At 50.0% G+C, this 11437-nt stretch overlaps 2 protein-coding genes across 3 annotated transcripts; both read right to left on the bottom strand.

Moving 5' to 3' along the window:
- Nucleotides 1–5177: 5177 nt before the first annotated feature.
- LOC123162848 (exocyst complex component EXO70A1) lies at nt 5178–7096 on the bottom strand. 2 transcript variants are annotated; one of them, XM_044580600.1, is made up of 2 exons: nt 6796–7095; nt 5178–6692 (listed from the first exon to the last, which is right to left on the bottom strand). In XM_044580600.1, the coding sequence occupies exon 2, from the start codon at nt 6634–6636 to the stop codon at nt 5434–5436; it is 1203 nt and encodes a 400-aa protein (XP_044436535.1). In that variant the 5' UTR covers nt 6637–6692; nt 6796–7095; the 3' UTR covers nt 5178–5433. The 2 variants fall into 2 exon arrangements, with proteins under 2 accessions (XP_044436535.1, XP_044436534.1); XM_044580599.1 differs by having other exon boundaries at nt 5178–7096.
- A 1391-nt stretch (nt 7097–8487) lies between these two features.
- Nucleotides 8488–9262, bottom strand: LOC123157343 (histone H3.2). The gene has a single exon (XM_044575606.1). The coding sequence runs from the start codon at nt 9177–9179 to the stop codon at nt 8769–8771; it is 411 nt and encodes a 136-aa protein (XP_044431541.1). The 5' UTR covers nt 9180–9262; the 3' UTR covers nt 8488–8768.
- Between the last annotated feature and the right edge of the window lie 2175 nt (nt 9263–11437).

Genomic DNA, 11437 nt, shown 5'->3' with positions numbered 1-11437 from the left:
ATCTAGACTGTCTATGACAGCGTTGAAAAGGAAAGGCCAGTGATTATCAAACCTACCTCGGCTTTTCTCGCTTGGAAATCGTAGCAAATTAAAATCCCCACCAATAAGAATGGGGTAGGGATTATCTTTCGCTAGATTAACCAGTTCACGGAGAAAAACGGCCTTGAGTTCATCCTGGGCTGCCCCATACACGGCGACGAGGGTCCATGTGAAGTTGTCAGCTTTGTTTCGGATATGGAGTTTAATATGAAACTCGCCTTCCGAACTAGCCAAAACATCCATAGTCTCTGTGTTAACGCCGAGTAAAATGCCCCCAGAACGACCTCGAGGTGGTCGTGAAATCCAGTTATAATCTATCCCACCAGAAAGGCGGTTAAGCAGACTTACTGAGAAATCACGTCTTCCCGTTTCAGATAAAGCCAAAAAATCTAAATTGTAATCCCTATTACATTCCGCAATGAATAGATGTTTAGCCAAGTCACCAAGACCTCTGCTATTAAAGAACATGCCATTCATGAGGAAACAATAGGAGATTTAGAAAATTTCGCCCTTTTATAGGGTTTACGACCTTTTTTCGACCGACCAGACTTGGATTTACGACCGGAAGCTGTAAGCTCAATCAATGAACTAAGCCCGGGTTCCTCCAAACCCACGTCCGAAACCTCCCCTACTACATGAGCGAGTAGCTGACCATCTGATGTGGCATGCAGCTCCTCCTCATCTAGATGTGAGATAAAAGATTTGCTAGAAACTTGTGGAGTAACCTTCAATCGGTCATATTCCAAATGTCTCAAAGCGTTTGCGGAAACAGAAATATCATTCTCATTATTTCCTAGACTAACACCCACATTATTTAACTTAGCAACAATGGATGTAGTAGAAAAAGATAAAAATGATTTGGGCGATGACGAAGTACCTTGGTTGTCAAGGTTCTGCACAGCTTTACGCCGCATAGCCTTGGTCAAAGAGTCCTCGTCGGTGTCCGTCCTTCCATCATCGGCCACCGCATGTCGAGCACTTCGGCGTGTGGATGTCACCCCCGGTGAAGGATGTCGCGCATGCACTGCTGCCGGAGGAGGGGATGAGGGTGGAGTAGCAACCCCCTCCCCGGCAATCTCGACCGCCGGTACACGTGGCGCCACTGCCAAAGATGGCCTGACTGCAGGCATGGGTGAGGCGACCACGTCAGGCTCTGCCTGAGACCCAAGAGCAGCAGTGGACACGTCCGGCTCCGACTGAGACTGAACAGCAGCCGTAGGTTCAACTATGCATGGCTGCACACCCTGGGGTAGGCCTACACGTCCAAGCCCACTAGAAGCATGCATGTCTAGCTCTACGTGAGCTGCATGCATGTCTAGCTCCACGTGAGCTGCATGCTTGTCCGCCTCAACCGAAGCCATGGGTTGCCGGCTCATCACAGGCGTGACCGGACGTCCCGCTATGCCTCTGGCGGTCTGCACCGGCTTGAAGACGGCCGGCTTGGCTGCCGCCGTCCGCGTCGGCGGCGGCGGCTGCGACGCCACCTTCGCAGCAGGTTGTAGGTGCACTGAAGAAGATTCCAGGCGCCCCGCCGAGCCGCCGGTGTCTTGCACCGACTGGAGGGCAGCGGACTGCGATGATGCCGGCTGAGAATGCGGCGCGGGCTGCGATGCAAACAAAGCGCACGGTGAAGGAGTTGAGGACGAGTCCTGTGTATGATCCCGCGGCGATCTTCCGAGAGGACTACTCAAAGTGGAGTTGACTCTAAGATTCGCGACAAGCTCCATGCCTCTTGGCGTCTGTGGCGAAGAGTTAAACGGAGTGACCGCCCAAAGCACAGGACCACCTCTCGTTGCACCACCAGAGCCAGCACTCGACAGTTCCCGGCGTTGATCTTGAGTCACATGAGTGTTATCCTTCGGTGCTAAACTAGACGACGGATGGTTCGACGGATTTCCAGTGTGTTCCGAAGTGTCCATCTCATCATCCTTCTCCTTAGCGCCGCTATCATCGTCAGCATCATCACCATTGCGTCTCCAAATGAACGGGACAAAGTCAGGGTCCGGAATGTATCCTGCCGGCTCCCTCCTGAACGTGAAAGTGTAGCCCTTGAGCTTAACCACCACATCTGAAGCAACAAAAGGCCCAGCGTCGTCCTTGTCCTTTGACAAAATCTGAGAGTTAGTCATACCCACGAGAATACGAACAACTCCACGGCGACGCAGGCTAATAAGATCCACGTCCAAGGTCTTGCCCATCAAAGTACCCACGGCCCATAAGCCCCAAAAATGGCGCACCGTATGGGGAACCCCCTCGACATGGAGCCAAATCTTCTGGAGCTCTAGCTTATGTGGGACCTCCTGAGACCTCCATGCGGTAACGGTCATCTGAGAATTAACAGACGGAACGGTCATCTGTATACCATCCACCCTGTCCAAGTCCTCGAAAGATGGAAAGCTAACAAGGTATGCATCATGCCCATGTTGAATAGCCTCCCACTTCCATTGATCATGTACCGGGCATCTCCTGGCAATCTGGCTCTCAACAATACTAGACGGTACCATTAAACCGGTAACCTGAACTCGGGCGATCGGAGACTGTGTTGGTGCTAAGTGATTTTTCACCACGCAATCAGGCAACTGGACAAAGTACGTCTCCTCAGCACCAACTCCCGAAACAAAAGCATTGGGTTTAGGGAGTTTGAGAACCGGACACTGCAGCGTTGGATGAGCGATTTTGTCACAAATATAACAGTAGTGTTGCACAGTGCAATCCTTCGCCGCATGCGTATCAACCGCACACTTCCAGCAACGTACCCCTTTCTTAGCCTTGTACTTGGGCGCCGTATCCACCTGCACATCAGACACTGGAGCAGCCAACGGTGTGACATCGACAGTAGCAGACCCTTGTGGCGTATTCTGCACAACCTGTTGATATTGCCCGTGCTGATATGAGTGCATGTGCTGTTGCGGTATGGATTGCTGCTGAAATTTTTGTTGAACTGGCACATGCTGCGGGGGGTGATGAAAACCATGTTGCAAATCTCCACCCGCATGGTGTTGCTGCTGCTGAGGCGGCTTCTTTTTTTTTGCGTTTTTGAGCCGGCTGAGCCACAACCCCACCAGGATGGAATAGCGGAGGGGCGGATACCCCAGTTAGCGGAACCCCGTACATGGACGGTTGCCCTCCGGTGAGGACCGTACCGTACGTCAAGGCGTACTGCCCTCCCTGGCCATATCCAGGGGACTGCTGCAGTGGTGGGCCATAGCTGTAGACCGGCGCCGGACCCCGCTGCTGATGTGGAGGACCGGAGTATCCCGGCGCCTGAGCCGAAGGACGCGAAGGAGCGGGAGTCGGCCCGACGATCGGAGGGGCACGAGGGCTTGGCCCTCCCGAGGCTACAGCGCCACGAGCCGTCGGAGGAACGCCCGCCATGGGGCGCTGAAGCGTCGCCGCGACCGCCGCGTAGGAGCGGGCAACGACCCCGGCGCTTGGGGGTGGAGCTGGAGCTGGAGTCGGCGACTGCGCGGTGTGCAGAGGTTCGGCGGCGGACGAGGGCGACGATGAATTGAGCGATGGAGTTGCTGTGATCGCGGTCTGCTGATTAGGGAAACCTGCCCAGATCGCCCGCATACGCGACTTCAGAAAGGCCCAGGAAAACACTGTCTGGCCCGTCTCCGTCGTTGCATGCATGGGCCCAAAGCCCGAGGCCACATGAGTTTGAATTCCCGGTGATCTCGGCCCCGAACCCGGCTCCCGAACAACCTCAGATCCCGGCGAAGTTTCCGTCGCCGGCGTACACTGCCGATTTGCCGAGGTGGGGCTTCGCCTGGCCGCGTCCAAGAACTGCCCCAGCACCGGTGGAGGCGTCACCCGGCGCGGCGGCAGGGGTCCTCGCCAAGCCCCCATACGCGGCGGCCGGGCCATACTCAAACCGGCCGGCGTCAACACAGGCTTGCGGCCGACAAACCCTGGGGCCACCGACGGCGACCTCGAACCTGCGATCTCCGATCCCTCTGCGTCGTCGATCCCCGATCCATCAGGAATCAAAGACTCTCTCGGCGACACCGGCGACCGATGCTCCCAGAAGCGAGACGCCGGCGTCGGGAAGCCCGCATCGTTCCAGAACTCCTGGACCAATTCCGCCTCCGTTTTCTTCTTCCGGCGATCCACCGTGGTCCACTTCCCACCTTCAGCATCCTCCCGAAGCACTTCTAGTGCTAGCTGCACGCCGACAGCCTGCGCATCCTCCTCGTCGGAGGACTCAATTTCCGATCCCAGGCAAGAGAACCTTGAACCAGACGAGACCTCCGTCGCCGGCGACGTCGTCGGCCCGGCAGATGCCGGCGGGGGTGCCAGGGTCAGACGCCTGCCCCGCATAGTCCGTCAGAATAGCTGACCAGCAGTGAACGGCATGACCGGAGAAATGGAATTCCCTCCTGGTTTGGCATGCTCAGACCTTCCGTCAAATAAATATATATACATCCGTATGTAGTTTTTATTAAAATTTGTAAAAAGACTTATATTTAGGAACAGAGGGAGTACTTGCTGTTTGCAAGGTGTCCTAAATTTACCTGATAGAATAGTACTCTGCAACCACACACATATGTTTTCATTGATGAATTATCAATTTCAGATACTTCACACGACCAGATACCACACCACCTGAGCTTGAATTGTATTCCTACTTGTTAAACCTGTAAGAAATCATTGAAAGAAACCCAACTCAGTAAATGTGATTATGGAAGATAACACAACGCAGTTGACATCTCAGTTGCACCATACACACCCGAGGTTAGGCGGATAGAGTACTAGTGTGATGATTATCCTAAAACTCAATGCAGTACCAATCAAATTTATAGAGCGCAGAAATCAAAATCTGTCGCTTCTTCACCTTCAGCTAGCTAGCTAACCCAAACATAATTCAAAATCACTTTGAACAGACCCAAAAGCCCAAACGCGTTCTCAAATCACTGTACAGACATGGTGAAAAAGGGTGCACTAAACCATACAGCCAGCAAACAAAAATAACAGGGCACACAAGCAAAAACCACAAAATCCACAAACATTGCATCATGCATTGTTCAACCCCACCACTGCAGAACCGCACTACATTGAAAATTCACAAAGCAGTCAAGCAGCAAACAGAGTCATTGGAGGACAAACATAGCATCAGATGATAACTGAACTTCAAAACAAAACAAAGATGATAACTGAACTTTCCATTGCCATCTCATTGCAGCATCAGGATACATAGGACAGGTGTTTGACATTGAATCGCGAAATAAAATCAAAACACACCCACGGATTGGCCACTTGAAGTACCTGGCACTTAAGTAAGAAATCAAACTCAACATATAACTTTACTGTTTAAAAAATCCCAAATACGACGAAAAAACAGTAATTCCGGTCTCTGTATTCGTTTTGTGATTTCGTCCATGCCTCAAGCAGTTTTCATCCTTCAAATAGCTCTGTCAGCAACTCCTCCAAACATTCTGGACTGCTGTTTCCGTCAATAACATATTTCTGTTGCTCCGGATGCTCCTCCAGGTAGTTGCGGTAAGCTGAAACGATCCTCTTGGTGATGTTTTTTCGCAGCGCGCATCGGAGCTGAGGGTCTGGGACCTTCCAGAATTGTTGAGCCTGGTACGTTTTGTGAAACGCTGACTGGAATTTAGCTACTGAAGAGGTGTTGTCCCACTTCCAACAGCAGAGCACTGTGGTACCAAAAATGGATTTCGGTTTGCAGCATAGGCTGGACACCGCATTTCCCCAAGAAACATCGAGATGGCTATCCATGTACTTTTCACATTCAGCCGATGGCCCAGACACCACTTGCGCTATGAAATAGGAATTGTTGAGCAGGAACAGGTACCTGAGGCTTGGATCCAAGAACAGTTCCGATTTTCTCAGAAGCAGATCCTTCAGATAATCCATCGTGTCATCTATCAGCCCATCAAGATACACGGGGTCGTGCCTCGGTGCAGAGTTCTGCGTGGATGCGCGCGCTTTCTTCATCGACACGATGTAATCCACCATGCACCGGGTATTCCGGTGAACATCGCCTCCTCCTCTCGGGAGCTCAATAGCCCACGAGTCGTTGTCCTCCATGAGTGTCCTCACCTCCTCCATTGTGTTGGATATGGCCTCGCTTAGCATGTTCCCTCGTATCTCCAACAAGCCGTCTATCTCATTGAAAATGATGTGTGCTTCTGGTGAGCCCACGAGGGTCGTAAAGTAGTACGGTGCACGGGGGGAGACGCAGGCATACATGTCTAGCATGGCCTGTAACTTGCCCTCCTTGAGAACTGGGATGATAGCGTCCACAAAGACAAGCATCGCCGAGATGCTCGCTTTGCCAAACCGTGCGACAGCCGGTGTGTCCTGGACGGTGAAGGCCACCTTTTTTATGCTGACAAGAATTATAATGAAAGCTAGAATCCACCTCCCGACCAATTCTTGGAGCCACGATGCCGACTTGTATGGGAGCTGGACCTGGAAAAGGAACTGGAGCTGCCGCCGTGGGCCATGGCCCTCGCGTACTTGGAGAACCCATTCCACGTCGAGCTCGAATAGCCACTTCTCTAGCTCACGGCTCGGGTCGCCGCCGGATTCGAACGCTTGGACCATGCGCTCGATGTACCCATCGCTGAACATCCGGTGAGTGATCACCGTGAGCTCGTTCGCTCCGAAATCAGTTGTGGCATCGCAGGCTGAACGAGAGGAGATGCCGGAGTTGGTCAGGCAGGAACTTGAGGCAGTGGAGTTTCCTGATGACCCACTATGGCCAGACTGGGAGTAGGGAGACGGTCTTACCAGCCCACCAGAGACAACAACGCTCCGGACCAAATCGCGGTACAAGCCGCGCGGCGGGGACGGAACCGTGAAGCTGGCCGTGCTCAACTCCGGCACAGCAGCAAGACGCTCCGCCATGCAGCTAACTAGTACTATGTGGATGAACGCCCTTGATCGAGCTCGATGATACAGACAAGGGAGAAAACTGGGAGAAGTGCAGGGCCGGGAGTCAGGGACACCGGAGTCAACTCTGAATTACATGCCAAAGCACAAGGTGTTTGCAGAACCCGGGTGGCGTGTCAACACGAACTACCAGGCTACCACACACAGAGCTGTCAAATGCTTCGCAGTTTCCAGGAAATAATCCGATCAATGACCATTGACCATGGGAAATATGGTTGACCAAAGACCACACCCTTTTTGCAACCAAAAATATTCAGAAAGAAAAAAAACGAGATAGCATTTACGATTCAGCACGAGCACAGGCAAGATTGGTCTTTCGAAATAATAAAAGAGGTATACTGGACGGTTTTGAATCATTTGACCATTTTTCTCCCTATGACAGACATGTCAATCTCTGTCGGAGAAAATATAAATTTGCGCCCGAAGAGAAGAGGGCCATTGGCATTATGTCCCCTTCCTCGAGCTCCGACAGTGACTAATTTAGCTTGCATACTGCATGTTCTATAGACATGGCATGTTTTCTTTGGAAATAAGTAATTTTACTAAAGCATTCTGCAGATACCATACCCAGGGCCCATATCAATGCAGAGCTAGTAAAGTTTTCTCGCAAAAAAAAAGGTAGTAAAGTTATGAACAAGCAATCATTTCTGAAAACTCCCACAATGTCTAAACTGAAAGAGAGCTGATTGTCCACCTAATATCTTGAAGAAAAAATTAAGCGTACCATATATCTCTATAGAACTGCTAGTGCAAAGTAGTGCTTGTCACGCAGCAGTCAGTATAAAAGGCAAAGCTCATATGTATCAGAGAGAAGTGGCCTTCACCTTTGTCAAATCCGAGGAAATATTCCCCTGCTCGGTGCCGCATTTTCCCAGCAATGGTTTCAACAGAGCAGGAATCCCACTTTCATCTCCTTCTCTTCCTGCCTGGAAGCTCCTGTTATTTGCTTCTCTTAGGTAGAAGATGGAAACTGTCAGTTGGTCTTGCAAATTGTCTAGTACTCCGCGTTTAGATCACTAAAGACTCTTATATTTCTTTACGGAGGAAGTACTTGCTGCTTGCAAGGTGTCCTAAATTACCTGCTAGAATACCACTCTCTGCAGCCGCACACAGATGTCTTCATTAACGAATTATGAATTTCAGATGCTTCACACGAGCAGATACCACACCACCTGAGCTTGAAAGAAACCTGACAGTATGGTGTCTTCATTTGCATATGGAAGATAACACAACACAATTGGCATATCAATTGCACTGCAAGCACCAAAAGTTAGGTAGATATTGAGTCAGTGGTGTGATGATTATCCTAAAACTGAATGCAGTACGACGAAATGTACAGAGAACAGAATTCAAAATATGTCGCTTCTTCACCTTCAGCTAGCTAGCTTTACCCAAACAAAATTCAGAATCACTTCGAGCAGAGCCAAAAGCCCATATGCGTTCATCAAATCACTGTACAGACATGGGGAAAAAGGTACAGAAACACTGAACCACAGAGCCAGCAACCAAAAATAACAGGGCACACAGGCAAAACCACAAAATCCAGATGATAACTGAACTTCATTTTACAACTGCATAACCGTGCTTCATTTTACAACTACACCACTGAAAAATCACAAAGCAATCAAGCAGCAAACAGAGGCACCAGATGATAACTGAACTTTGCATTGCCATTTCATTCCAGCATCGGGACAGACAAGAGGACACACATCATATCAACACGAACAAACAGAAGCACCCAGCACACATCCGGATCAGGATCACCAGACAGGAACAGCAACCACCCAGTGTCACCGGCGGCGACCCAAAACCTAGGCGCGCTCCCCGCGGATGCGGCGGGCGAGCTGGATGTCCTTGGGCATGATGGTGACGCGCTTGGCGTGGATGGCGCAGAGGTTGGTGTCCTCGAAGAGCCCGACGAGGTACGCCTCGGCGGCCTCCTGCAGCGCGGACACGGCGGAGCTCTGGAAGCGGAGGTCCGTCTTGAAGTCCTGCGCGATCTCCCTCACCAGGCGCTGGAAGGGGAGCTTGCGGATGAGCAGATCCGTGCTCTTCTGGTACTTGCGGATCTCCCGCAGCGCGACGGTGCCCGGGCGGAAGCGGTGCGGCTTCTTCACGCCGCCGGTGGCCGGGGCCGACTTGCGCGCCGCCTTGGTCGCCAGCTGCTTCCGCGGCGCCTTGCCGCCGGTGGACTTGCGCGCCGTCTGCTTCGTGCGGGCCATCGGAGCGGCGGGGTCTGGGCCTGGATGCTTCGCCGGCGTTGTTGGATTTGGGTCCGGGTGGAGCGATGAGATGAGCAGAGGAGGCGGCGGGGTTAAATGGGGGGGAGACGGTGGGCGGGGGAGAGGGAATTTTTGGGGCGAGAAGGCGCGCGGCGTGGGGAGTGGCGACATGAGGTATGGACCGTTGGATCGGTACGAGATGGACGGCTGTGATCGGGTTTGCGGGTAAGCACATGGATCATGGAGGGGGGCGATCCGTGAGATGTGATTGACTGGGCCGCTGGGTATGATTTGTTTTTTTATGAGAACTCTCGGTATGATTTGATGTGATGAACTGATGACGCAAATTGTATACTTTTGTTCGAGAATGAGCTCTTGGAATCATAGGGAAAACATAGAAAAGTACATGATTAAGAAAAAATGAACACATACACGCTCATACATGCGCACATATTCTCACGTCCTATGAACGCACGCACACACACGTCCTCCCACTGAAATTATTTTGAGGTTGACGAAGTCATCAAAGGCGTCTCCGTAGTCGACGAGATGCCTCTTCCCAATGAAAATGCGAGCACCACTGCCAAGTCTAGGATTTAAACCCTGATGGGCTAGTTCCACCACAAAGGACCTAAACATCTAATCTAGGCTCACTTCGCGATTAGGAACTTTTCATGTGGTGAGAACATCTACAATCATAATGGGCAAATCTTGCCCCTTATATATCCATGGGACAACGTCTGAGCTTGTTCGTTTTGAACCCCATTTATCCGTGCATGAAGGCAAATTGTCCGGTTAAATGCATATAATCATCAAGTTGGAGAGAGAAACAAAAAATAATAAAGAAAGAAAGAGACAAAGTGATCCACGATCCGACACGGATATTCTTCACATATATGGGTTGAGTTTGAGGGTTCGTGGACAATCCGAACATATGAGGACGTTTTATTTGTGGGGGGAGGGGGTAGGAGGGGTGACGTTTTTTCTTCTCTCTCATGTTCGGATCCTGTCCGAGTTGTCTTCCTAGACATACAAGGGCAGTTTGAGGGGTCTGGTTGTACATGATGTGACATTGTTCATCCATTTTTTTAGACGAATAGACTATAGGAAAAAGGAGAAAACAAATTTTGAGTTGGCTTTCATACAAGAAAATACAATTGAATCAAATCTCCTTTTTACATTCCTATGCACAATAAACATGACAACGGTCATAGTTAGCACATTATAACTTCATCATACGTTTAGATATGTTTAAACTTCAGTTTAACAATGGATTTTCATTATGGTTGTGTCTTCCCAATTCCCGTCAATGAAACACATAATTTTGCAGATTTATGTGGTTTCACAATCCTCTATTTTACACATGCAATCCCAATGTTCAAGAAATCGTTAACTGGTAGCTGCTCGGTCGATTTAGGAGTAACGATTAATCGGTGAATCAACCTATTAACTGGATTAATCGGCCGACCATTAATCGGTAGATTGAATAGGAACTTAGCAACATATATCTAGATATTTTTAATGTACTATATCATACTCTCATGCTCCCAGCTATGTAGTATACAAAAACATGCTGACGTACACAGATGAAAAGCATAGAGAGGAGGTAAATTTATTACTCCTACCTATTAAGGAGCGGGATGGGGCTGGAAGGGTTTACGGGCCAATATTGGGCTTTGTTTGCCCACTTGTTAATGGGTCAGCATGGATTAATCGGCTTGACAACTGATTAGTCGGTTTAACTGACCAATTAATCGGCCTGACAAGTTAACGCGATGAATATGTGCTATTCGATTCGTCCATGCTGTGAGTAGCGAGTAGCGATTAACTGGCCTATTAACTGATTAATCGGGTGAATTCTTGAACAGTGTGCAATTCTACCATATGCCTATGGTTTTTCAGATACTTTTTGTTATTAAAATCATGTGAATCAAATAGGCCATAGATGATGCATGTCATTTGGTTCAAATATGAACACAAGTTAGTATCCCAATAGAGTGAATAAGATCAACATGTTCTTATGTTTTTCTTCTTTGTCTTCCCACAACCTCATATCGAGTTGGACACAATATGCCGGACCGATCCCCTACCTCTGCCGGCAATGTTCCCGGCTGGAGATGGCTCAGGAGAGGAGTTCAAATTCTCCCACATCTAGGAGGTGTAGTTTAAGTTGTGCCTTATGGCATATGACGAGATGTCGGCAGGGAGGGCATCGTTGGAGGAATCGAGACGCCATTGGTTCATAGCAATCACCATCT

The sequence above is a fragment of the Triticum aestivum genome, chromosome 7B (assembly GCF_018294505.1).
Source record: "Triticum aestivum cultivar Chinese Spring chromosome 7B, IWGSC CS RefSeq v2.1, whole genome shotgun sequence".
Taxonomy (NCBI): domain Eukaryota; kingdom Viridiplantae; phylum Streptophyta; class Magnoliopsida; order Poales; family Poaceae; genus Triticum; species Triticum aestivum.
Note: the sequence above shows the minus strand (reverse complement) of the source record. Positions and strands in the feature narration are given on the sequence as shown.